The 27,802-nt window shown below is 33.0% G+C and overlaps 4 protein-coding genes across 4 annotated transcripts; 2 read left to right on the forward strand and 2 right to left on the reverse strand.

Moving 5' to 3' along the window:
* The first annotated feature begins 5,402 nt into the window (after positions 1–5,402).
* On the forward strand, positions 5,403–9,706 carry LOC130630615 (serine protease hepsin-like). Its single transcript, XM_057444178.1, has 6 exons — positions 5,403–5,590; positions 5,882–6,025; positions 6,297–6,467; positions 7,210–7,389; positions 8,643–8,960; positions 9,167–9,706. The coding sequence occupies exons 1-6, from the start codon at positions 5,554–5,556 to the stop codon at positions 9,295–9,297; spliced, it is 981 nt and encodes a 326-aa protein (XP_057300161.1). The 5' UTR covers positions 5,403–5,553; the 3' UTR covers positions 9,298–9,706.
* A 3,319-nt stretch (positions 9,707–13,025) lies between these two features.
* LOC130627658 (uncharacterized) lies at positions 13,026–15,204 on the forward strand. Its single transcript, XM_057441399.1, has 4 exons — positions 13,026–13,077; positions 13,156–13,263; positions 13,761–13,881; positions 14,987–15,204. Exons 2-4 carry the CDS (start codon positions 13,156–13,158, stop codon positions 15,160–15,162), a joined length of 405 nt encoding a protein of 134 aa, XP_057297382.1. The 5' UTR covers positions 13,026–13,077; the 3' UTR covers positions 15,163–15,204.
* A 2,008-nt stretch (positions 15,205–17,212) lies between these two features.
* On the reverse strand, positions 17,213–26,030 carry LOC130630628 (putative E3 ubiquitin-protein ligase UBR7). Its single transcript, XM_057444195.1, has 11 exons — positions 25,848–26,030; positions 23,270–23,403; positions 21,634–21,694; positions 21,348–21,443; positions 21,046–21,099; positions 20,554–20,650; positions 20,217–20,320; positions 19,005–19,121; positions 18,678–18,837; positions 17,695–17,753; positions 17,213–17,558 (listed from the first exon to the last, which is right to left on the reverse strand). Exons 1-11 carry the CDS (start codon positions 25,980–25,982, stop codon positions 17,451–17,453), a joined length of 1,125 nt encoding a protein of 374 aa, XP_057300178.1. The 5' UTR covers positions 25,983–26,030; the 3' UTR covers positions 17,213–17,450.
* Positions 26,031–26,232: 202 nt separating this feature from the next.
* LOC130630634 (proliferating cell nuclear antigen-like) lies at positions 26,233–27,530 on the reverse strand. Its single transcript, XM_057444204.1, has 2 exons — positions 26,756–27,530; positions 26,233–26,641 (listed from the first exon to the last, which is right to left on the reverse strand). Exons 1-2 carry the CDS (start codon positions 27,407–27,409, stop codon positions 26,459–26,461), a joined length of 837 nt encoding a protein of 278 aa, XP_057300187.1. The 5' UTR covers positions 27,410–27,530; the 3' UTR covers positions 26,233–26,458.
* Between the last annotated feature and the right edge of the window lie 272 nt (positions 27,531–27,802).

Below are 27,802 nucleotides of genomic sequence, written 5' to 3' on the forward strand. Positions count from 1 at the left end.
TTTTTCCTTTTGTTAAAGGTTCACTAATGTTCTCCATACCGATCCGAACGCAATATTTAGTGTTTATTCTGGAAAAACCTCATTACTCATTAAAGTAACTGTCTGGTTTTTATTCGCTGAGAACGGGACAGTTGCAGTAGAAAATGGCGTCCAGTTCAACACAAGTTAAAATACATTTTAGAAATGATCATGACGTTTTAAAGTTTATAGACCATTTGGATTGTGAATTTTCTGCTGAAGAAGATTCTTGGGATGCCTCAACTAAGATTTGTTTTCAAATATGTCATGCAATGAAATTGTTTTGGCCCTAAGGCGTGCTTTACGTAGCTACCCTTTTTTATATAGCTACCTCTGCTTCATTACTTATGTTTAGACTCTGATGAAGAAACCGAAAATAAAGTGAGTAGTTCAAGCTGGTCTAATCAGCAAGGGCACACAACCTTTTATAAACAATGAGAACAATAGTTATCAGGAGAATGACACGCCACCCTCTACAACATCCACGCCACCCTCTACAACATCCACGCCAAAACCACCGTCAGAAAGTAAAAGTCAAAATGAAGCGTATGTAACAAAAAACGATTTTACTTTTAATGATGATCAAACTACTGGAGAAAAAAATGGTTAAAATAGGCAGGGATTTTCAATGCTAAAGGCATTTGTCACCACCAGTTGTTGCGTAGACACGTAAAAGTTAACGAATGGCGGTCGTTCAAGTCGCTTCAAAGAAGGGGTCACTCGAGATGCAGCTAACGAAGAGCAACAATCCAAATCAAAGAGAAGGTCTAGGTTTACTGGGAGCCCTGGGATAAATGTCCAAACTTACGACTCAAAAAGTACCCTTTAATCACTGAAGTAATTCTTAACGTACGAAATGCTCGATAAGAACTTACAAACGACCTTGTAAAAATACTGATCAACAGTCCCAAACTCCAGGAAAAGATTCACTCAAGTCAAAAAGTATGTTCAGTAAATGGGTACCAACGAATCGTGATGAGCTCTGAATACACGTAACTGTCCTACTTATGATGAGAATCGTTCAGAAACCACAGTCTGGCATGTACTGGATAAACGATTCGCTTTTTAAAACTCCTATTTTCGGGGAAATGTGTCATATGATAAGGTCAATGATTCACTTCTCTGAAGTTGTTGACTATGATCTAAATGATAGCCTACATAGGTTGCGCTTCTTTATTGAAAAGATATCTGAAAAGTTTGAAACCGTTTACACACCAACGGGAAATATTGCAATTGACGAATACTTTTTTTTTTTTTTTTTTTTTTTTTTTTTTACATTTATTCGGGTTCCATTATACAATGGTTCTTATCCCTATAATAACATAATAATAACAACAATAAGAATAAAAAGTTTAGAACAAAAATGATACAAGAAGCATGGAGATCTAGGTTTCAATAAGAGTTGTAGATTTAGGTTTTGTTAAATGGTTGTTGATAGATTAAATAGAGGAAAGGCATAGGCTATAGTTGTATATCGGCGGAAGGTCTCCTTCGACTCTGAAAGACTTCGTATACTATATATATATATATATAAAAAAAAAAAAAAAAAAAAAAAAATTCTATAATATAAAACCCAAGCATAGGAAGGCTCACTGTGGAGGCTCAGAGACTTATCTTTGTGAAAAGAAAGGTTATCTTTCAGGGTTCTATCAAAACGTGAGCGGTATGAAATTAAATTGTTTATGCTGTGCAAGAGCAATACGGGATATTTACCGAAGTTTATTATTTATACTGGTGCAACCACTGATTATGGTAATTGTAGTGACATATACTTACCCGCAGAAAATGAAATTTATCAGAAGCTGTTGAAGATTATAGGTCTCTATCCAGAGTTGTATTATCTTTCAGGAGACCTTTTCTACATAAGATTACGTCCCTACACTAGATAAGTATTACACTTTGCCAGAGCTAGTAATTGCGTTACTGAATACGCAAAACAGATTCTTAAGGGGCATTTTGCAAGAGAGAGGCCTTTCCTACAGACTTTGGTCCTGGAAGCTAAATAAAGGAGACTCGCCTATAACAAACCATTATGATAACATAATTGTCCTTAGATGGAATGATGTCACCAAAACAAAAGCACCAAGTTTGTAAGAATGCTCTCGACAATCCACACAGGAGAGCTCGTGAATAGTAGAAACGACTTACTGGAGAACCTGCATATAAACCAGACGTGAGAGTTTTGATTCCTTATATTTCCCAAAGGAGAGAAATCAAGTGGTGTCGAAAACTGGCAGAGTTGTTGGCTTTATAGTTTACCAAAAACTGAATCCGGGTAATAAGCATTTTGACCATTTATGTTTTCGTAAACAACTATTCAACGAAATAATTATTTTTCACAGTTTTGGTGTGAAAAACTGTCAAACTGGTAAAAAGAACACTGCTGACAAACCTTTGAGATTGATTGAAAAGACAATTCATCCAATCCTACTCCAGGAGCGGTAAGAAGAATGTCCCACACCTTGAATACGTCCGCTGTCGCAGAAGAGGCATGCGAAAAGATAGTCGGTACTGGTGTGCTGAATGTGGTGTAAGGTTTTATTCAATGGATTCTTTTAAGGCTTCTGGGTTTACTTTTTTAATTTTGCATAACCGGTTCCGGAGTTTTAACTGGCTTAGCACTTATGTTATTTCCACCAAATAAGGAGCGCACTGGAGTACCAACTGAAAAAATAGGTTAAGCAGAGAAGCCAAATCACAACAAGTCGTCGCTTGGTCGCCTTGTTTGGTTTTAATTTGCTTTAAACTTCGTACTTTTTGCGAAGTGGTTATATTCTTCGAAATTTTCTTTGATACAATCTATAAAACGTCACTAATTAATTTGCTCTGTAATTTACCAAACTTGATGTTTAAATATTATTAACTGCTAGATTTAACAGCTTCTCAGCGATTAAGATTGTGCGTGAAAGAAATTAATGCCCATAGGACCCGTGATATTTTTGATCTATCATCATATGAATTGTATCAGCTGATGTGTCGAGTTTCCATGCAGATTAAAAAAAGAAAAGAAAAAAAGTATGGGAAAATAGATCAAAACAATTTGTACCAACAGGACACACTAATTGCATTCAGGAACGCATGGCGAAGAGGTCTTATTGACAATGGGAAAAAGTGAATATTAAAACTGACAAAGAATTTGACAAGTCGCAAAGTTTTGTCTCACAGACGAAAGCAACTTTCACAACTTGTAATGAGAATAAACCCAATGCCACTGGTTCCTTAAAAGAATGTGAAGTTGAAAACTTTATGAAGTCAAATACTTCGACGTTGAAGATGGTAAGTTACTTCAACGAACAATATGGAGGATTTTGATCAGCGTTTCAAACTGTACCCATTTCAATTTACTGCGGACGTTAGAAAAACATCCTAAGCAACCTAATTTTCCTACGCTACAATCATGTGGAATCGTTTCGACACAAAAGTTACGAGAGCGAAACGGAACTATCGAATCTGGTATGGAGACTGAAAGATTAGTCCAAACCGTACCAACTGTCATTGATTATCGCTGCAAGAGCATTCCCATACAAATGAGGAACACGGAGATGTGATCTTTGCCTGTCACAGAGAACGCTTATAATTAGATCTGAACCTAAGCGACTCTTGAATAAACGAACTGAGCTTTTATCAAAGTGCCGACATAGAATTAAGTTTATAATAGGAAATATTATTTATATTCTATGTTGTAACAAAATAGATGTTTTTAACCAACCTCGTCCCTAGGGTCTTGTAGCCTTGAGCCGTTATTACAGAGTGGCCGCTATCAGCTTCATAACAAGGCAAAATGTCCTGGGAACGAGGTTGGTTTTTAACAATTTTCTAAAGTTACGTTTTATTTGTAACCTGATTATTGTACAAGATACATGAAAAGTTGCCACAAAGTTGTAATTTCTTACTTGTGTAACAAATATTATAAGGCTCTGTTTTTTAGAGATTGTGTAGCTACTCTGAAAACCAAGAAAAACCGTTTAATGCATAGAATACATAAAAGATACATATAAGATGCATATAAGATACATATAGGATACATATAATATCGATATAAGATATATATAAGGCACATATAAGATACATATAAGACAGATATAAGATACATATAAGACATATACAGGATATATATAAGATACATATGAGACAGATATAAGATACATATAAGACATATATAAGATATATATAAGATACATATGAGACAGATAAAAGATACATATAAGACATATATAAGATATATATAAGATACATATGAGACAGATATAAGATACATATAAGATACATATAAGGAACATATGAGACAGATATAAGATACATATAAGATACATATAAGGAACATATGAGACAGATATAAGATACATATAAGATACATATAAGGAACATATGAGACAGATATAAGATACATATAAGATACATATAAGATACATATGAGACAGATATAAGATACATATAAGGAACATAAAGATATGTATAAGATATGCAAACATGCGAGGATGAAATTTGTTAAAAAGGTAAAAATAATGAAAGAATCTTGGTCAAATTTGTTTTGGATCTGGGATTGAAAGGAGGGGCTGAAAAGGAATACTTTTTTTTAAACAGATGCATAGAAACATGAAAGAGTAATATCGGAGGAACTGATGTTAACCGAAATTGAATAATTTTATCACACTTGTTCCTTTTTAAAGAATAATTAAGAAAAGGATGTCATTTGAAAACCATTCAAAAGAAGGAAATATTAAGAAGAATAAAAATTCAAATTTGCTTTAAAAATCACTTCTTCAGCTGCGTGTACATGTCGAAACGACGTGTCCTATTTTGACTTTTTTATTATTTATTGTTTCATTGTTTTTCTTTCTCTTTTTTTTTTTTTTTCGTTCTTTGTATTTATTTTGCCATCTTAACAGTTTTATTTTTCTCTAGTAAAGACTTCTTTCATACTGGATATTAATTTATTTATTTATTTTTTCATTTGCAAACGATGCTGTTAAGATCGAGAGATTTTTTGTATCCAAAAAATCATGGTTTTTGTGAAATTTAAAAAAGAATTAACCTTTTTTCAGGGGCATTTATCCACTTTACTCCCCCGGTTGCTAAGGAGAGGTGAAGACCTTTCTCAACATAAGAAACAAAGCCTTGTAATTTTTCGGCATGTGGTAAAATATCCTCTAACATTCACATCAGATACTCGCTGCAATATGTTATCTTTCTTCTTGAGAAATTAGTTTTTTAAAAATTATCATGGTTGTATTCTATTCTATTTTATTCTATTTTATTCCATATGTTTTTACATATTCTTTATGTAATCATTTTCGTATTTTTTATCTATTGCTTTTGTATTTCTTATCACTTCTATCATTTGATTCTTTATTTTTAAAATATATAAAAAAGAGGCAAATTAAAGAGAAACATAACATCAACAAAAATATATTTCCATAAAACTTGAAAGAGAAAGACTCACGCGTGTTGTTTAAATGCTCCAGTATCGTGGACAAATTTCTCACTGCTTTTTATAATTTTATTTTAAGCTTCTAATTTCAGTCAAGAGAAGACATGTGTGTCTTGGATCAGATTCGCATTATATTTTTTGGTACTTTATTTTGTCATATATTAATTCTTTCTTTATGAGGAATGGAACAAGTATGTAGATATAACTCCTCCGTTACTAGTGCACCAGTTCGCGTAAATTTCTTCTTGTAAATGAGATTGCGTTTATATTTTTGCACATAAAGACGAGTACCCACTCAATTCGATTCGATCGGTGTTGGTCAACGCTAAAACTACGATCGTTCCAACTGGTCATAGTTGTTTAGGATTTCCTCTGTTAATTTTTAAACAAGTATTCTAATTTGATTTTATAAGGTTAATCCCTTATTTTCAGTTACACTTTGGACATCTCTAACTCATGTTGGTGGAACAACAGCATATTCACAATGCTTTCAAATTTCACGATTCACACCAAACATGTGTCAATATTCTGCCATGTTGCACTTGTGTTCTCATATGTGTTCGTCCAAAGTGAAAGGTACGTGAAATATTTCTTGTTGTTGTTGTTATTGTTGTTGTTGTTGTTGTTTTTGTAATTATTATTTATTTATTTTTGTTATTATTGTTGTTGCTGTTTATTTTTTGTGTGTAATGTTGTCATTATTATTTTTTAAATAATGTTGTTGTTTTTGTTGATGTTGTTGTTGAAATTATCCTTGTTTACTGTTTATTAATTATTGTTGTTATTAATGATGGTGATAATGATAGCGATTTTGCTGACATACAGGAGCCTATTCTTCTATTTTCAGATCATCTTGACTGTGGAGAACGCAAGCCTCTTTATCGGCGCATTATCGGCGGTGTCAAAAGCACCCAGGGTGAATGGCCATGGCATGTTAGCTTGAGCTTCAAAGGAAAACAATATTGCGCTGGTTCAATCCTGTCTGAATATTTTGTTCTCACGGCGGCACATTGTTTCGGTAAGGGCTTTTGACTAAAGATTGGCTGTGTTTAGCTCCAATATAGAGTGATTTGATTACATGCTGTGTGTTTTTCTTGTTTTTTTTCATCCCTAAATTTGGTCATTCTTCAAGGAAATGTTAAGGATTATACGAAGCTCAGAATATTTTGTCAAGTTTTTATGTTCTTTGTTTCATGAACAATTTTTCTTGACAATTTTTCTTGAGTCTGAATTTTTAATGCTACAGTATTACTCACAAAAGCTTTCTATTTAAAATATAAAGACTTATTATGAATTGATAAATTTCAATATATTTTTTTCAAATAAGCATATTTGAGCCTGATCATGTGTTTACCATAAGCATATTTCAATAAGTCTTTTTACCATGAAGCATAACCTAAACATATTTTGAGCCTTAAAAAGTACTTTTCATAAGCATCCTTAAGTCTTATTTTCCAGTTTCAATTGCTTTTAAAAAAACATGTAGCTTATCAATTAATAACGTCATCTAGGATTGTGCAGAATCTATTTTCTTGATTCAATCATTTTGTATATATGGCATGCAACGACGCCATATTTCGTCCATTTCGCTGAGAAAAATTTAAGTCTAGTAAAATAACTTTTGTATTAAAAACATGCATAGAGATATAAATATAAGATGCTACCATTATGAAATAATAATACAATCTTATTTGTATAAAAATAAAATCCTTCTGACCTTTAGTATATTTTTTTTGATCGAGTCAACAACTTTTTCATAGATGAGGATTACACCAGCAATAAAATTGAACATTGGAAAGTTTCTGCAGGAGATCATCAGCTCTCAATTTCGGAAGCATTTGAACAAAAAATAGACGTCAAAAAAATTATAATGCATCCAAAATATCGTGTATCTAAACATGGTCCTGATCAAGGCCTCTGGGTTATCCACAACGATATAGGTAGGTTGTCGTGGAAGTTTGCTTAAAAACGCTTCTCTAAACTTTTCAGAAAGTTTTAGATCAATACCTTGTTGGTAAAAAACAAAGTCGCAAACGTTTTTTGTCAGTAATAATGTTTTCAACACGTCTTTTAATACAGTGCAACTTAAAAAAACTAATTATTTTTGGAGCGTCACACTAATAATTAGAGGAAATAAATTATCTTGTTTAGAAAATTTAAATTTGCACTAAATATAGGAGTAAAATTTGACCTTAGTCAAAATAAAGAAAAAAAAAAATTTAATTTTTATTTCTTAATTTTTTTTATTTCTTTTTTTTTCTTCGCTTTTGTTGTACTTATTTTCCTCTGTTACAGCTACTTTTACTATTCTAATAAATAAACTTTAATTTAACGTCAAAAAACAATATTCGGCGGGGAGTTCCAATCCAATAACAAAAAACATATCCCCTAAATTATCTGGTTCACACTCTAATTAAAGGAAAATTTGACCTCAGTCGCATTAAATCTTCGAAAAAAAAAATGACCATTCGCACTAATTAGAGAATTAGTATTAAATTAGAGAAATGAAAGTTTACAAAATAAAATATAAAGTATATACAAGCGAATTTATTACAAGTTCTTCTTAGAATTTCAACTGTAAAGTTTTAACTAAAAACATCCAATCTTTGCATCTCCATTTTTCGAGTTTTTTGTGTTCTTAATGCTTGAAAAAAAAGACAAAAAGGAATCGGTAACAATAAGTTATCGGTTAGAAAAAAAGTCGGTAAAAATTTTGATTGCTAAATTATAGTCACTGAGTTAAAATTTGTTTACATTTTGCGAAGGCGATAAGTATTTTTTTTACTATGCACTTTAATCGCCCGATTTCCCGTCGCCATTTTTCCCGTCGTTCTTTTTTTTCCGTCGTTCTATTATTCGTTGCTTAATTTTCCGTCCTTCTATTTTCTGTCGCCCTATTTTCCGTCGCTCTATTTTCTGTCGTTTTAATTTCTGTCACTCTCCTTTCGTCACTCTATTTTCCGTCGCTTCATTTTCCATCCCTCTATTATTTGTGGCTTTATTTTCCGTCGCTCTATTCTCTAAAGTTTATCTCGACAAGGCTGGTTAGAAGACGCAGCGTGATCTTCAGACTGACGTTAATTGTGATTGGATATTTCGAGATTTTTAAAACATACTTTTATAAAGAAAATAATTTATCGTGTGTTTTGTCACTGCAACTTCTTCGTCCAAAACTAACCATTTCACATTCTAGCTATAGTTGAACTTCAAGAATCGATCAAACTACACCACAGCAACAAAGCTTCCTTGTGTTTACCTGACGATTATAAAAGTATACCCGATTTTTATGGCTGCTATATTGTTGGATGGGGTCACACGGCCTTTGCGGGGGAACAATCCGATGAATTACGTCACGCGAAAGTTTACACAGTACCGAATTCTATCTGCAACAGTGAAATAGCATATAACAATACAGTGAATTCAAAAGAGTTGATCTGCGCTGGATATAAAGATGGCGGCATAGACGCGTGTAATTACGACAGTGGTGGAGCGCTGGTTTGCAACAAAGAAGGTGAAGTTCTTCATAATGTTCTTAACAATGGGATATCGTGTAAAAAGATAACATGGATAAAGTTAATAATATTTTCCATGTCAAGGAACCAAAAAAGGAAATTTAGGCTTGTTTTGAGAGATATTTTCTTCTGCATAATGACAAAAAATCTTTCAACACGTGATGTTATTATCAGTCGTTTCTGTAACTTCATTTCTTTCTTATAGGTCGTTGGTATGCGACTGGAATCGTATCCTCTGGTTTTGAATGCGCGAGACCACATTCGTATGGTTTATATACTAATGTAGCAGAGTATAAAGATTGGGTCATCAAGAACATTTTGTTTACAACAAATTGAACGTGTGTCAGCATTTATCAATGACGGTCAACTAGCTAACTTTCTGTGATATTGACGTCACTGATATCATTATCTGCAGTCGACATCAGCTATCTAAAAAACACACTATCTCAAATATTTTCTGCGTCTCCCCTAACCACTTTTTAAAACTGATAAAGTAAAAAGGATACAAGAGGCACAGTTTGGCGTTCCCTCGTTTATTCTAAATACTTTTGTTTTTCCCCGCAGACTTACGTCACACAAGTTACTGTTTTACCGAACAGAAAGTCCTAATCGACACTGTCATGGCGGCAGCCGTAGTACTACTTTGTCCTCAAATATCTCGAGAACTAAAGCTCACAAATATAAAAAAAAATATCACAGTTTATATTCACAGTATAATAAACATTTTAAGCATAGCATGTTATCAGTCGTTAGTTCTTCTTTAAAAGCAACTAAACATATCACATTTGGTTACGTTGCAGATAGAATTCGGTACCGTGTAAACTTTCGCGTGACGTAATTCATCGGATTGTTCCCCCTCAAAGGCCGTGTGATATGTTTATATGTTTTACCAAACATATCATATTTGGTTACCAAAGAATATTTAGAATTTCCCAGTATTTAAAATGTTTGTTATTTTGCCCGATTTCGCCGATTCTGTTGAATTTTAAGCTAATGTCGACTTTTTAGAGTTTTCCACGGGATAATAAAGAAAATATAATGGTGTTTATTTTTTCTCATTGAAGCAGAATTTCAGATTACCAATAATTTTGACTCTTAGGACAGTAGCAGTGTCTTATAAACTTTTTGAAACCTTACAGCGATAGAATAACTGCTGGAAATGATGTGACTACTGCCCAACACATTTTTGTTTCATTTTTTATAAGGCATGAAACTTCAGCTGTTTATATAGATGTCTGTTTACACAAATACATACAAGAAGCAATAATTTTCAGTTATTTTTAAATTTGTTTATATCATCTCTTCGATTATTAGGCCCGACCATAATGAAATCTCCTTAGACCGTTAATACGAAATGTTTTTTAAACTCACAATCTCGCCCCTTTAACTAAAAACCTGTGACTTTATCTCTGTAACTAATCTAAAAATGTTGCTAATCTAAGACATCAGATTTTTATAATTTTCTTTTGCAACAAGTTAAAGGGTGGAGAGAAAAAAAATTATTTTAAAACATCATTGCTTTTTTCATCATGAAAAACATTTCAGTCGCAACCACCGCAAGTCTTTTTGCATAATTTTTCCCACCCATCCAAATGGCAATAGTAGAAGTTATTTCTCCAGTTGATGCAATGCGCTTCTGGTGCTTTGTCTGTGCAAATTTCTGAAATAAATATGAAGTGAGAATGTTACAATAAAGTTATGATTGAAATGAAAAGTGACAAAAATCCAGGGATGTAATAGAGAAAGGATTGATATACAATTATTTTTCCTACTATGTACCGGTGAAAATAAAATGTACTTTAAACGTTAATGCGGACCTGTTTTATCACCGTTATCTATTGAATGTTGAATGCTATTTTTACTGACGAATACTTTTTTCTGATCTTCCCAAATTGGCGTTACAAAGGGGACATTATGAATTATTTTTAATAGATTTGACAAGTTGGGACAATAAGAGCTGATACAGATTGCACTACCCGCTGAAAGAACTGAGGCGAGGTATAAAATGAATACAAGCGCTGCTAGTAGCAATCCTCTCATTGTGACACTCAACATGCTATTAACCTTATGTTAACTTTAGAATAAACCCCTTTCTTGTTCATGCAGTATACTTGGTCGTGTTTCCATCAATGAAAAGACGAACTGTACAAGCAGAGGAGGACAGCTTCGCAAACACCTTTCAACAAATTCTGTAACAAACTTAATTAAATCTTAATTTTGAAGAAGCACTTAAAAAAATTGGCGAAAGAGCACAAATAAAATTTTTTAAGATTTTTTAACATAACTTTATAAATAATAAAACATTAAAATTGAATTTAACTAGACAGCGGTACAAAATAGATAATTATAAAATGAAGTTCCAACGAATAATTCCTATACAATGGAGTTATTATCTTCTGGATAACGAACTGAAAATTGTCAGAGAAATATTTCGTTGGACAAAATGTGCGTCACCTAAAATTTTATAACCTTTGTCCAATTTTAAACACTCGGTGTATTCATTCACTTTTCCCATTGAAAAAATCTACAGAAATTCGCAACTGATATCTTTGGTTTGCAGACAGATAACAAGTAGTATACTAGACTAGTCGTTATCCCGTAGGAAAAGTAATCCGTTCCTTAGATTATCACCGTGCATATATCCCAGGCGTGGCTATCTTAGGTAAAATTCGCACAAATTCAGGTACTATTTTGAACACATTCGATAGCTCTTTATAAATACCGTCTTTGTTTCAAATTGTCCACCATATTATTTGGCAGCATCTATCCTGTTGTTACACCGTTAACCTAACAATCACACGGCAATTTTATTTGCCGGTATAAGATTTTGTGGAAGTTTCAAAATTATCACCAGTTTGTTATCACCAGTTTGAATAAAGACATAGCCTAACTACGTTTAAAAAATTAATTATAAAAAACATACATAGGTGAATATTTATCATAGTACATCTTCATTTCATTGTCAACAGAGAATGCTTCACCCCGATCAGACCTCTGATCATGTCGGGCGAGTACAATGCGTGTAAGTCATATTATAGAAGAGCTACTCTGTTCATCACTAACATACTACCTGGCAGTGACCGGGATTCGATCCGCGGTCCCCAGAACTGTGAGCAGCAGACGAACCCACTACACTACATGCGGCAATATGTTAGTGATAAACTCAGATAATTTATCCGGATGGTGTGTATACATAGGTGAATATTTATCATAGCACATCCGTATTTCCTTCTCAACAGACAATGCTTCACCCCGATCAGACCTCTGATGGTGACGGGCGAGTATAATGTGTGTAAGTCGTATTGTAGAAGAACTAAGATGAACAAAGTAGTTCTTCTATAATATGTTAGAAACCCAAATATTTCAAAGGCTTTAAATTTGTTTGCACTGCTTAATACATTAAGATCTTCGTGAAAAGAAAAACGTTATTTCTTCTCTTTTAACTCCAATTTGAAGAAAACAAATCAAATTATCTGGGAAAATAAACAGACAAATTATTTAAATTCTCCTGCAAACGTTAAAGTCCTTTTGTCCTGAGATAACAGATCGACATGATGAAGAAAGTCATTTCTCTAATAATCAAGTGTTTATTATGCAGATTTTTTTTGTGTTAGAATCTTGCCATTAGAAAAAATGAAAAGAAAATGAAAGAGAAAAATAGGGTAACGAATTTCGTTTCAACAAAAAGTTCACAAAAACCACATATGTGAGCAAAAAGAGTGGGAAAAACATGATGTAATTTAAGGTGTTTTATCAATCTAGCGTGCTTTTAACCCGGTGGGGGGAGGGGGTAGAAAATGATTAAAATATGTGCCTTTTTTTGGGCTAAAACTTTCCAATTTTCCAATATAAAACCCGTTTAAAAAATTATTAAATTATTATTTTTTGTTTTACATTATTAGTCTTTACAAACAAAACATAGTGTGCAACAAACAGAAAACATGAAAATTTTAAAATTAAATATCATTTTGTGGTATTTTGTATACTCAGTTACACAAATTCTGCACCGCTGGCACACGCCCACTTTTAATCATGCGTCCCCAAACCTCTCAACATTTTGTATAAAATAAGAACAGTAATTTTAATTTAGACATTCTTTGACAAGAGATAGTAAAGGTATGTTCATACTAGCTGATTTTTGAAAAAAATCTCAGCCGTAAGAAGTGTACTAGATATGTTGCTTATTTTGTTTAGATGAAGCTCCTCCTCGGTGTTGCATGTCTGCTTTTAGTAAGCTCTGCACTGTGTTATTCAGTGGCAGAAGATGATACTCCAGCCTGCAATGAAGTGTTCAGCGCACAGGTAAGTCATATCACCAATATTTCTTAAGCATTTTTAGTCAATAAGTTTTTTTGTAATACACTCTGCGATGGTGTGCAAATCTGTGGTGTCGTATGATGCACAACCTTCATGTAACATGCACTGGGATAGCAGAAACTCTTTAGGCGTACGCACTACCGTGGATAGCTTCGATAATTTCGAAAACTTTCTTTCAACACCTCGTTATAGAATTTAAATAGCGTTTTAGCAAATATTAAATTTCAGAATTTTCTGCGTGGTTCTATCCTCGACCCCAGATCTCTTTGAGATTAAAACCTTGAAAGTTTTGAGGTTTATCTCAAAGAACTCTGGGGTCGGAGAATGGTCGATTCCAAACATAATGGGACCTCCTTAATCAGTATATTTGCTGCTTCAGTTTTAAAAACAATTCGTCGGTCCACCAGCCCGTTTTTAGAAGACTTATTTAAGACTTATTCTCGGGACAATGTTGAATATGTAATTTTTGATATTCTTTTTAGGTTTGTGATGACTTCGATCAAATAGATGTGGACATGGCTGATGAGCTAGACCGCGCAAGGAGACAACTTCCACCAGGACCAGACCCAAATCCCGACCCAACTAAACAACTTTTGGAAGAATGTAAGACCAATATTTTAACCTCCTTAAATATTTTGCTGGTCTTTGTCAACTGTAATTCTTAAGTTGGTTATTTTGTTGCGCTTATCTAGGAAGAAGTAATTTGTTCACACTAAAGCGAATAATATACCTTATGTATAAATTTTTAAATGTGAAATTTTGCAATTTTTTTGAAATTAAAACCCCGGAAATTTCTTCATTGTTTGCTAAATTAAAAACCATATAAAATGATTTTAGTCTCGCGAAACGAAAGGAATACCGAGAACTTTTTCTCGTACTTAATAATTTACTCCAGTATAAACCGGGCTTAACGATAAAATTTTATCTAGTAAATAGGATGTTTTGATAGATTCATGTTTCAAGATCTATAAGACACTGAAATAAATAACTAAATTCTTTAAATATATATTTGACTGCTGCGGTCTGTTGTTTACATTCTCTACTTACAGGAATGAGTGCGCATGTCTATTGTTCTTACTGCATAATCAAGATACTTACAGGAGTAATTTTTGCAGGAAAAAACGTTTGTGTTTTTCAGGGGTTTTTTGTTCATTTTCGCTTTTGAAACTACAAAGCAGCAAAATCATCACAAACCCTTCCTTGAAAAAGTAATGGATGCAGACTTTTGAATACTAATAATAAGAAAAAAGAAGAAAAAAATAGAATTGTTGCCATTAGCGAAAAAATTGTCCTTGCAAATAATAAAGCAATTTTTGATTTTCGCGAAAATTTATTACGCGTAAGGTGTCCCAAAATTATAGCTTGCGAAAGATTTTTCGCAAAATTTCGCTATTTTTTGAAGGTATTTTGCAATTGTTTGAAGGTATTTTGCGTTTGTTTGAAGGTATTTTGCGATTTTTTTGAAGGTATTTTGCGTTTGTTTGAAGGTATTTTGCGTTTGTTTGAAGGTATTTTGCGATTGTTTTGAATGCGATTGTTTGAAGGTATTTTGCGATTATTTTGAAGGTATTTTGCGATTGTTTTGAAGGTATTTTGCGATTGTTTTGAAGGTATTTTGCGATTATTTTGAAGGTATTTTGCGATTATTTGAAGGTGTTTTATTTGAAGGTATTTTGCGTTTGTTTGAAGGTATTTTCTTTTCTTTTAGTATTGAAGAAGAAGATTCAATTCATCCTCAACCTTGGATTTCTGAAGAATGTACCCTTCATTGGACAAATGATTCATGATCTGGTTGCTAACGATCCTGACGGTGTTGCTAAGGCGTTGGCTGGAAATATCTTTGATATCATTAAACTTGTTTTGTCAAGAGTCAATATCGGTTAAACCTGTAATCAAAAGCGTACGAAATATATCGCCTCAAAAATATTGATTTTTTTTTGTTAAATGCATTTGGTGTGTGGTTCGAAAGTTTTTTTGAGAGATGTGGTGGTGGGTGACTAAAAGTTCCCGTGATTTATAACTTTTAGCTGCGTTATAGTTGCAACAACAGCTTGATACAATAGTAGTATGAGACGAAGGGAATAAATTAACATAATTAAGTCTTTTGATGACACGTCATCAAACATGTGAAGTCAACCGTAATCTTAAAATCATTTCTTAAGAAAATCGCATTTGGAAACGTTATGTTACGGAAATAATTTTGCCATTCAATTTTGATTTTATTTATAGCATAATTGTCCCATAAGATATCTGCCGGTTTTCACACATATGAATAGGTGAGTATTGGAAAAACCCGAAAATTCCCAGTGATTGTAAAAATCGGAGAAAACGGATTACACAGGTGGCGAAACAATTACTCGAAATGTTTGAAATGTAAATACTGTGAAGAATTCTTTATAATCATTGACCAGAATTTATTATAGCAAATTCTGTTTTATAGAATATAACGGCGGTCGTTTTGACTAATGTCTAACCAGCATTTATACAGCGCAGTCTGTGCATTAGTAAAGCGCTTGTAGGGACACATTTTTCATAATGGTAGAGCAACAAGAAGAAAACAACATTAGTAGAAACTTTGTGGTTTTACCATTATAACACTAAAATCAAAGAAGGGTTCTTAATGTTTCATCGACTGTATTCTATCCACAAGATAGAATATTGATCCGATCAACCATGCCAGCTCGTCACAAAGGTCGTTTGACAATTTTTTAATGACGAACAACAAAGCTTTTTTTTTTGCTGTTACCTTCTCGACCAGCACCGTTAACTGCTTGGGCTTACGAGTTTTTTCGTTCTCAACTCTTGCATTTCCCCGCTTGTCTAACGAAACCACGTATCACATTCTAGAAGCTTTGACATTTTTAGTCATTTCTTCGTATTTGGTATATTGTTTGGACTGAATTTCTTTATCACCATGCAGTCATTTATGACACGAAGAGCCATCAACGATTCTTCTTGCAAGTTTACAACAAGATCTTCTTTGATTGATGCTAAACCCTTTCTAATAACTAACCATGCGATAGTAAAACAAGCAGAAGATGTGGCAGTCGAAAGATAAATGACCCCAAGTGCCCATAATTTTTTTATAAAAAAAAACATAAAAAATAAAGTAAATGAATACCAACCCTGTAAAGTTAATAGCTTTTCAGACAGCATGGTCACTGGCCATATGAGGATGGAAACATACTTCAAATCTTACATCGACACTTTTAATCGATTACTGTTCCATAAAATAGGACGTTGCTGTGGAGTCAAAACCAAACGTCCAGGAGTTTTTATAATTTCAAAAAAAGAGTTTCTAGGAGCATTAACAAAATTCAGGATTTTCCAGGAGATACCCCTTCAGACACAAATTTAGTTCTTTTTAATGTTGCTATTTCAAATACTTAAAGGATGTAATTAATAGTCGGAATATATATCCGTCTCAACACAACCATCCTATAAAGGGCCTAAGCAATTCGCTTAGAATCTCCAGGCCTCACAACCCTCCACTGAACAGTGTTTCTTCGCGTAACAAACTTTTTATTTGGACCGCCGTATTCTCAGCATCAGTTTAAAAGCACTTTAACGATGCAAATAGTCGAAACTAAGTAAGTCTACATTAACTGTCGTTGAAAACAGGTATTAAGTTAAATTAAAGGCTAAAAAGGTCCTCTTTCACTTAAAGAACCTAATACCTGACTCAAAAAAAACAAGGTTGCTTAAAGACGTAAACGTATTAAGCTTAGAAAAAAATTATATGTAATTAAAGATAAGAAAAAGAATTGAAGATAATATGGATGATAAAAACTGATCTGAAGTTATCACATTCCTGAAAAATTATTTTCCAAAATTATTTTTCCGGCAAGCCTATGTTACATGTAAATGCAGAAATTCAGCGGGTCAGTTTTATAGAACTGATTACTATGGAATCATTTAAATAAAGAGACAGTCGATCATCAATATGGATTTATTTACAAATATAAAAGTTTAGGTTTATTAAATATTTTAATACAGTATTACGATACAGTATTCCATAACAAAAAGTAACAAAAGAAAGACTTCTAAGTAACAACAACGTTAAGCTCGCTTGCCTCGTTGATTTAAAGTTGCCTCGTTGATTCGAAATTGTCTCGTTGATTCAAACTTGCCTCGTTGATTGGAACTTACCTCGTTTATTCAAACTTGAGTCGTCAGTACTTGCAAACGTTCGGCGGAATCCCTTCGCCGTCATCTAAGCGCCTTCGTTTTCTCTTGTTTAGTTCTTCAAAAAATCCTTCGACGTCCTCCTTTCGAACAACCTGGGCAAAAAAAATATTATTTTTGAAAAATTTAGTATCCCCCTTTCTTCGCAAAACGGCATGAAAATTGGGTCGAGAAAGAACAAAGGATAAACTTGCTCACAACAAAGAAACACTATCAAAATGGAAAACGTACCTGATTTTCTTTAAAACCGCCTAAAAATTCTTGCAAGCCTGATTTAAGATCATTGTATCCTAGAGCGAAAAAAAGTGATTATGAAAAAGCATAAAAGCAGCGGAAGATCCAGGAAGAAACACCGTCTCAGCCGCTTCGTGTAGGTAAATCATGACGCACATCTGGGTGAGCACTTTAAGCCGTACACCCTTTTAGGTGCAATGTTTTGTACACAAAAGGTAATGTAAAAACTACCCAAGATTAGTAGTCAGTGCTGAATATTTCAACCAATGACCAGTTTAAAAATTGATTATTCTACAAGGCAATAATTAAGTCTGTCTCTCCTTTTGTCAAATTTCAAGACTTTTGATTAGTATTTTTTAACCTTTTTTGAGACGACGGCATTTATATCAATGGAGATTTGAGAACATTTTTATATTTTCCTAGAAAATTGAGTATTTGAGAATTTAGGTGTAACATATGTTAAGTAATCATGTTGCATTTCTATGCATTTCGAAAGCAAAAACATACGTCACTAAAATTAAGGAGATTGAATGAAGTTTTTAAAAATCTACTTTTGGAGAAAAAAAATTAGATTGAGGAGTTCCACAACAGGCCCTTTATTATCATTACTATTATTTGCCGAGAATAGCCTCTTCATTTTCTAATGGCACTGTTATCAATGAGAGACCTGCGAAGAAAGTACTAGTGCTTTTAAAGCACCCAATTGTGCTACGGAAGGAGTGCAAGCACAAAAGCCGCTTAAGTAGACAACTGCCTAATATATTAGGCCTATTCTCATGCTCAACGTTAAGCAGAAAGGATCGACTGGGGTTTAAAACCAAGAACTTCCGCACTGGAGGCAAAAGCTCTACCACAAGGCCATCAATCGGTTTGGTTTACCTGTCACAGACGTCAGTTCGCTGCATAGCAATGATTAGTAAATCATTTTCTTTTTGGAAAGCAATCAGTTTATTTATTATACAGAGATTTTATATAACCACCTTGCATGAGTTCCACTTGTTGTACTCTGTTCATCTGTGATATTGAGTTAGCCGCTTCTTCCCATACCTTCTCAACATTTTCTTTACCTCGTTTCTCGTAAAACGAGATTGTATCTGTATCAGTAATAATGAAACCAATTTCTTTCTCTTCATAATTACTCTAAGACAACGAACCAACAATAAAATCAAGACGGTATATAAATGTGGTATATAAAGGACAGGCGAATTATCCACGGGCCATCGACTAGTTATATAGATATTACGAAGATTTTTAATCTGCGCAAATCCCGTTGTTGCCCATCCGAAAACAAGTTACAAAACACTCACCAAACATTTCGGACATTGGCACAACATATTTCGCCAGCTGTCTTTCATGAATAAAGCTTTTAGATCTTTCTCTTCAACTGCTTTATATATTTGCTTCAAAATCTCAAGCTTGCAATTCTACAACGAGAACAATACCAACTTCACCAACAATAAAAAGATGAAGCGAAGCCACAGGAAAGATTGTGTAGAAAGAAGAGAAAATGTAAACATTCAATTTTAGGAGATATTAGAAAAAGCATTAACCTGAACTATTACGCAATCTGCTGAAATTTTAATCTTGTAAAAAGGCAGTAATCGAGTTCAAAAATGTAATACTGGGGCTGGTAAAATTATTGTCTCAATTTTTGCGTTCTACACTTTGTTTTGGGCATAAATTTGACTTACTGTTTAAAATTTTTTGATGGTTAAGATAAAGTTTTTTTAACGAATTGCAAAAAGAAATGACTTATATTTTTTTTCGGTATGAATTTTTCATGACATACTTAATCATGAAATGAGCCTAAATTGTAACTTATATATTTCCATATGACTTGCCAGAAAGGACTGAAAGAAAAGAACGGCTGTAAAACTGAAATTAAGGAGATTGAATAAAGTTGTTAAAAATCTACTTTTGGAGAAGCCTTTTCAAATCATTAATCACTACCAACCCTAACGATTCTTAATTACAGGAATTTTTATTAATTAGTGACAAAATTTAACTAAATATTTGTTTTGGCCTCATTATGTATAAATAAAAAATGTAATAAAAAACGCATTTTTTGTCCACGAAGTGTTATACTGTAAACACATAGTTCAAACACGATTACGTTTTATAGAGATCGATAGCACTTTTTTGGCTATTTTGTGAAGTTGGCAAAAAGCATCAAACTGTGAATTCGTTAGTCTGTTGAACAAAGGCCACAGAAGTGCTAATTTTCCTAGTGCTAGTCACACTTTCTAACATGTCTGCTTTTTGAAAATAATCAGGGCAAAAGAGAATCGAAATTTAAGAAAAATGACCTCGTTGACGTCAGCAAAAATTATCACATTTTGAGATAACAGATAAACTAAGTTTTAAGCCCGTTGTAAACATTGACAACTAAACTTGGACAATTTCAAATTAAAAATAAATAATATTAAAAACAGTCCAATATAATTAGTCAGAAAAAAAAATTAGGCGCATGTTGTAAATTTAACGAAGATGAAAAATTAGGTTTGGCACTACACAAATACCTCTGTATCATTTGTTGAAGCAAGTAGTTTTGAATCAACAGCCGATTCCACATCTACATTGTCATTAGTATCGTTGTTTTTAATTACGGTGGCAGATGGGGTAACTAAATATAAAGTATTACTTTCACGTTAAAGTGAATTGGACAATAGCAGGGCATGCTTTTAGAGTACCTCAGTAGAGAGAAAACACAAAGCATATTTAAAAAATATATTTTTAGCATTTAGAAATAGACGTTGAGTGTTTTATATATCCCTCACTGGCATACTCAAGAAAGTTAGAATTTGATAACAGCAAATTATTTAATACAACCAGCAGTAAAACAGTAACGAAAATTACCAGTAAAGTCTTTGTAAAACTGTAGAAATGTATTTTTCTTCACACACTGGTCACAAATCATTTCTGAATAATCTGCCGGTGCTAAACAGCCTAAATGCTGAAAATTAAGGTAGCATTTTTCTTGAACAACTGGGAGTAGTTAAAGCAATGTCTTATATCTAACATGGTTATCTAGATAAGCAAACTCATAGCATAAATAGATGTTCCAACACACTTAAACTGCCTTAATGGTCCATTTGGACCTCTACGATAAGCACCGAGGTTTCTGTTGAGGGTCTATGCAAATTTTTTATTAAGTAAAAAAATACAAAAATTTTGGAATGGATTTCAAAATAAAGAGGTTCTCTCCTGATACCTATAGAACTGGAATGATTAGTACCATAAAATGTTTGCTCATATGGGATATGTAAACAGTTGAAAGATTACCCTTCAACGTAACTGAGACCAACTACATATTTACAACAACACTACCACTTAATACACATAACCTACCCTGGAATGGAACCAGTCTTCACATAAAATACATTGAATCATTTCATCTTCAACCTACAAAGTAAAAACCAATACATATTAAATGAACGTATGCGACTAGCAAATTTTTATTTATCTCAAGCTTTGACTAAAGTTGAAATTTTCCCAAACTGACTGCTGGGTACTCTGATGTACTGTGAAAATGCAAAGGGTTACTCTAAAAAGCAACAATTGTCTTAATTTTCACTAACTTGGGCCAAAGTGAAACTTTCACGCAGCCTCTGTAGAACACAAATAAATCATGCTCTTGTAATGCAACCCACCTCATCTTCTGGATCAGGATACGGTCGCCCACAAGTACAATATTTACCATGGAAGTTGTGATTATATTTATTTTTCGGGTTTATTTCATCCTTTTCCTGTAATACAGAGAAGTAAAAAAAGTTACATCAAAACTACAACTTCTTACAATGTATGTATGTATGTATGTATGTTTGTCTGTCTGTCCATGCAAATTCTAATATTATTACCATTATTATTATTAGGATGACCAGAAAGTTTATTTGGTGGAAGTTAAACAAAAACTTTAGAAAGTAGCAGTAAAATCACCTTTTCTAAGGAGCATGTTAAATCACCAAATTTTGAATTTCCACAATCACATCTGAAATTCCTACAATAATTTAGTTATAATAAACATTTGAATATTTAAAGCAGACTATATAATAAAAGAAACACATTGCTTCAGGAGAAAGTTTACAGAAGAAAGTAATTAGTTAATATTAGATGCAATTCGGCTAAATTTTTGACAAACCACTTTTAACATCTAAATTGAACTATAAATGAAAAATTAAATTATTGAAAAAACTGTGAACTTTTCAAATTAGTGCAGACAAAATCACAATAGTACATCTCCAATTAAACTTGACACCTTAACTGTATATCTTATATTTAAATTATTGCCATATGACAGTTTTGTAGACAGAGTTCACAGAATGCATATCAAGACTTCAACTCTGAAGGTGGGTTCACAGTCAATCTATATTTGTTGTGAATAAAATAATGCAGTGCAGTTGCAAACACGAAAAATAAAACTGCACAGCACATAACAAATCAGATATTTATTTTTAATTATTTAATTATTTACAGGACTTTTTTTCATTTATTATAGTCAATATTATACTCAAGATATTCAATGTTTATATACATTAAATATTGCACACAGAAAGTGAAACTTATCTTTCACACCAACTTCAGTTTTATTTTGAAATCTTAAACCTCATTTTGACATTGTATTTCAAAACATGATTGGTTGATACATTTCTATTCGCTGTGGTAAATGAACTTCAGCCATAATTCAGCCTGACAAGCTGCCGTCAACTATTTTTTTTGTATTAGCGACGGAATTTCAGACTTCTCAGCGCCAATAGAATTACCGTTGTCAGGTCTTGCAGTGAATGACTTGCAACCAAACTAGTGACTGTTATTTAAAACTTTACTTCTGTTTAGTATACTTGCACTCGCATTGTACTCTTAGCTACTCTCAATTTTTTCTTTCTCATTTAATACTACTAGTTTAAAAAATGTGTAGCTTTAGTTGCGATCGACACTGTATGTGTTACACATTTTTCGTCACTTTGTTATCCCCACAAATAATATTTGTAGTGACGGCATATTTATTGCTGCTGGAAATTATATATTTTGCATATTCAGCAGCAATTTTAGCTACAATTGCCACATGCAGCAGTGAAATATTTTTCGAGTTTCTCACATGCAGAAAGAACACATCCAGTGTGGTGTCAACAGCATGACTTATCAATGTGTGTGAGGGGGTGTACACCTCTTAATGTCACTCACACAGGGAATTCCACAAAGAAAACAACAAGTAATACAAATCGCACAAATACATCATATTAGAGAATTTGCATGTGCAATTTGTCATAACCTACAGCAAGTATATATTGCAGGATTACATTAAAATACTGAAGAAAGAGAGAGGCTGCATTGTACCACGTTGTATTCACTGTGATGGCCTACCATTTTGTTTTGCGATGTCTATTCTCTCGACCTGGCCACAGACTATCTTTTCACGGGGGTTATAACAATTAATTTCAATGAGACGAGCGTATTCGTGTGTAAATTCTCAAACACAAAGTCTGCTTTATTTACTAAGTGATTCACCTTTTTCATAATTGCTTTTAGAAGTAATGTAAAAAAGAATGAATAAAATAATCAATGGAAGACATACCGTTTTGTGTAAAGTTCAATCAGATCATGCCCTTCATGGCAATGCAAGGAACAGCCGAAACAAACTCCTGCCAAATTCTCATGCAACGGGTCACATGTCTCACAGGAAAACAATGCTTGTCTTTCCACATAACCCTAAATATTATTAAAAAAACTCAGATTATTGTTAATAAAAAATTAATCATGTAAAATGTCAAATTTTGACCAATGCAGAACACCTGCAAACATGCCAAAAATGGTCGAAGTGCTTTGTGTCATGTACCAGAACTACTAACAACTTTTCTTCCCTGGCTCCCTATAGTCAGGGATGAAAAGCTGCTAGTTTGAGATTAGAAATGTTTCCCCCCAGGGCACCTCTCCTCTGGCACAGAATTGGTTTTTCCTTCCACATTTTAAAATATATTCCTATTTTGACATGATTAAGTTGCTCAGGGTGTGCTACTTGTATTGCTTATCTAAAAACAAAAATTGTTGCTGACAAAAATTTTTGCGATTTAAAACAGTCTTGTAAAGTAAAGCACACGCCCAAATTTGCTTTTATAGTGTCCAGACCTGTGATTTTCGAGTCTTCCATTGGTCTGTGTGTGATCAATAACACCAAAAATGACAAGACTGTTGAAATTGTTCTCATATCTCTGAAGAAATTATCCTGAAAATTTAGTTAAATTTGCAAATAGATAAACTTTTGAATACTTTGCAATCCCTGCAACCCAGAATAAAATGAAAGATGATGCAACAAAATTTTCATATTGACGACATTGTCCTTTTAAAGGAAGAGAACTATAGGAACGACTGGAAAATGTGTAGAGTGGTCTGTATAACACAGGATGCTACTGGAATTACCAGAATTGCTAAATTAAGGTTTCTAAATGGACAGCAACTTTAACATACTGTACATAAATTGGATTATGCGTCTATTCGAGTACACAAGCGTAACAAATAAATTTTATTTACTAAAAAATTTAAAGCTGAGTTATTAATCAACTAAAAACCCTAAATTTTTTTTTAGAAATTGTAATAAGGATCATGTACTTTTGATAAACAGTTGATGAGATATTAGGGTTTGATGTGTTTTGATGACGTCATAACCCATCCATTCCGAAACGGATTCGGGGACCCAAGTTTGGGAAACTTACCCAAATTGGTCCTAGGTGGTTACCCATGCGGTGAAAACATTGTCGTCACCACCTCGTTTCCAAGGTTATTTGGCCTCAAAGTTTTAAGTGCACTGTCATTGCCTCATTAATTTAATAGAGGATATTGACATTAAAGTAGTGTTATTGACGTCACACCATAACATAAAATTTAACATTTGAGACATTTTTTTCAGCAACTTTGACATAAAATTCTGGCGACTTCATAAGAAAATGAACACATCCACTATGACCGTCACATACACTTCGTATTATTTTATAAGATTATGTGGTATCACATTAGGGAAGCCATGTTAATGCCTCGGTGCCAGTTTCGTTGTTTGTTATATGTTTGTGTGTGCAGTATAATTGTTTGTTTAATTGTCAATTATGTTTGTAAGGTGTGTAGTTGTTCAGTTGCTGCAGTGTGTGCTTGCATGTGAGCTACTTGTAGGCAAACATGTGGATAGCAAATTAGTAAGTTTTTTTCTTGTACTTATTTCTTGTTCTTATATTTATTCATCTGGTTTATTAAGTTCTTTTAACTTTAGTATTGTTTTAGCTTGTGGTTGTAACATTTAATTTAGCAATGGGCATTTTAAACTAAATTTGATGTGTATTTAATTTGGAGATGATTTTTTTGACTGTAAGAGAATAATTTTTATGCGTTGAATTTGCCCATTTATTTTGATGGATAAAAAAATTAAATTTGGCGAGCACTTAATTTGGCAATTTCAGACCAAAATCGCTGAATTAGTGCTCACTAAAATTTGTACAAATACGTTGGAAGTTTTTTGTCATAACAATTTCAGATTTGTCAAAGAAAATAAAGATAATGTAAATCTGTTCACAAAGGAGAAAACTTTTCTTACATATTGCAACATTATTATGTCTTGCATTTTGCAACAAAATTTGGGATTTGGGCAAAAACAGCAATAATTATTTGATTCCACTTTTTTGGATGAAGCAACAAATAAAGAGCAAAAAAATTACCATGTTTATATAGACAAACAACTTTAGAGTCTAATAAAATTTCTATATTTTGTTGACAAAAAATGTAAATGACATCAGAATGTTTGTTGCTTTAAAATGGTTGGATGATGATAACAATTGCATGAAAATAGCGTGGTAAAACTTGTTTATTTAATCTAAGCTCTATATTAAAAACATGTATATTTTTGAATGTATAGAACTTGTGTTATTTTTATATTGTGATCATGTATCTAGATTAGAAAAGATATTCAGCCTTTGACTAAACAAATCATGATTTGTTATTCTGCACATTTAAACATTGAAGAAAATGGGAAGAAATATTGGCACTTCCACTTATAAAATTTGAAAGAACATAATTTGCTTATATAGTTTTTGTGATGAGGCACATGTATGGTTAAATTTTGATACATTTTTCAAATTTTTCAGATGGCCAATTTAATGTTTTAAACTTACCAAATTGTATGAGCAATTATTTTCATCACCAGCCCCTAACACTGCAATAGCATCCTCTTCCTGTTTTAGTTTCTCATTAACTGCATCCTGAATCGTAATGACTTCTTCCTCACAATCATTATCAATGGCTGACATTATATTTATTTTTTTTAACTAAGAATAAGAGGCATAGGTGTTTACTTGGCTAATAACAGTTTCTATTTCCCATCTATTTGTTAATTTTTGGACAAGAGGACAAGATTTTTTGAACAACATACTTATAATGCAGTCTAATAAATGCAGTCAAACTTAGCAGTTTTAAAAATTGTTCAAAGTATATTTTCTGTTGGCAACAGAACTAGTTCTGCTGATAATCTGCTGAAAAAAACACGATAAAAAACACAGGTTTGTACAATCACTATCTATTTAAATAATTTATACAAGGTTATATTTCCAAAAGCATGTTATTTAATTCCTAACCATGGTAAACTAAAAACGGAACATATATATATTGAAATATTAAAGCTGAAACCAAATAGAAATATATGCTACAAAAGGGTGTATATCATTATTAGTTGCACTGTCAGATTAGTGGACTCATGCTGATTTGTTAATAAAACAATTGCGTTACATCAATTTTCATTTTGCTGTCCTTCATCATTATCACCCCCTTGTTCCATGTCATCTCGAATGTCATCATCAATCTTTGGTGCCAAGAAATATCTGATATGGCCACAGTCACCAATTTTGTATTCAACAACAAGTGGAACGTCTTGACAAATTGACAAAGCTACACTCTTTGAAAGTGATTGAGCCTAAAGGTGAAACAATTATTATTTTGAAACAAAAAGCAATACTACTCTGTAATACAAGTACTGTAGCTAGCTCTGCACAAAACAAAACATAGAACCAAATATTATTGAAATTACCTTAGAAAACAGGATAAGAAATCGCATTGCATATGTTTGTGTTACAGCTTCGTTTAATTCGATTGAAACTTCTTCATCTTCTTTTGAATCAACTGAAGAACTTTGTCGAAGAGTAATGCTTCCGTTACCAGTCTCGCCACTACACGAAAATCGGATACCATCTTTCGTAGCAGCAATGGTAACAGTGTCCCCAAACTGACTAAGATCGCGACAGATTCTAGAGAACTCATGAGATGGCAGTCTAATTATAGCATCGTATTCTTGGTCAGGAATTCCAAGATGTTCGCTATCAATATCCATAACTTTCATTTCAAACTTTGATACACGCTCCTGATTTGGTTTTTCATAGACAAACGAAACCGTATCTGCATTGTCTTCAGCTCGAACAGTGATTGATTCATCATTGCCTGCGCACTTTAATATTTTGGACAAAGTTACGCAGTTCATTCCTAATGTTAAATTGCGATCACATCTGTAAGGGTCAAACGAGTCTGCTTTTAACAGGACTGAGCACAGACAAACGTGACTACTGTCCATAGCTTGACAGCTTATTCCTGCTGCTGTACAATCAAAATTTACATCAGTGAATAAATCTTTCATTGATTCTATCAGTTTTTTTAAAGGTGTGCCATCTTCAAGTTTTGCCTCAAACATTTTGACTTGGATTTATGTAAAGTTGTTTAAAATTTGTTTGGATGTAAAATGAAGACAGCTTGAGATAACAAACCACTAGTCTTACCAAGTTCCTCGCCCGAATGAAAAAATTTCCCGCGCGCGCAAAAAAAACATTGTTCCGCACACAATCGTTTGCCTCTAATTTGGGTCTCCCTCGTAGTTATGCTATAAAAATGTTTCATACTAGAAGGACAAAGAATGATTCATGTAAAATGGACAGTTAAAGATAAAGTTGTGTACAAAATCCCAGAGGCGCGTTGAAACAAAAAATTTGAACTATAATAATTGTGATTTTATGAATAAGTTCCCAGTAGGAGAGATAATTGTACTCGATGTCTCAGTTCAAAATGGGCTTTTGACACTCATGGCTCA

Source organism: Hydractinia symbiolongicarpus, chromosome 2 (assembly GCF_029227915.1).
Source record: "Hydractinia symbiolongicarpus strain clone_291-10 chromosome 2, HSymV2.1, whole genome shotgun sequence".
Taxonomy (NCBI): Eukaryota; Metazoa; Cnidaria; class Hydrozoa; order Anthoathecata; family Hydractiniidae; genus Hydractinia; species Hydractinia symbiolongicarpus.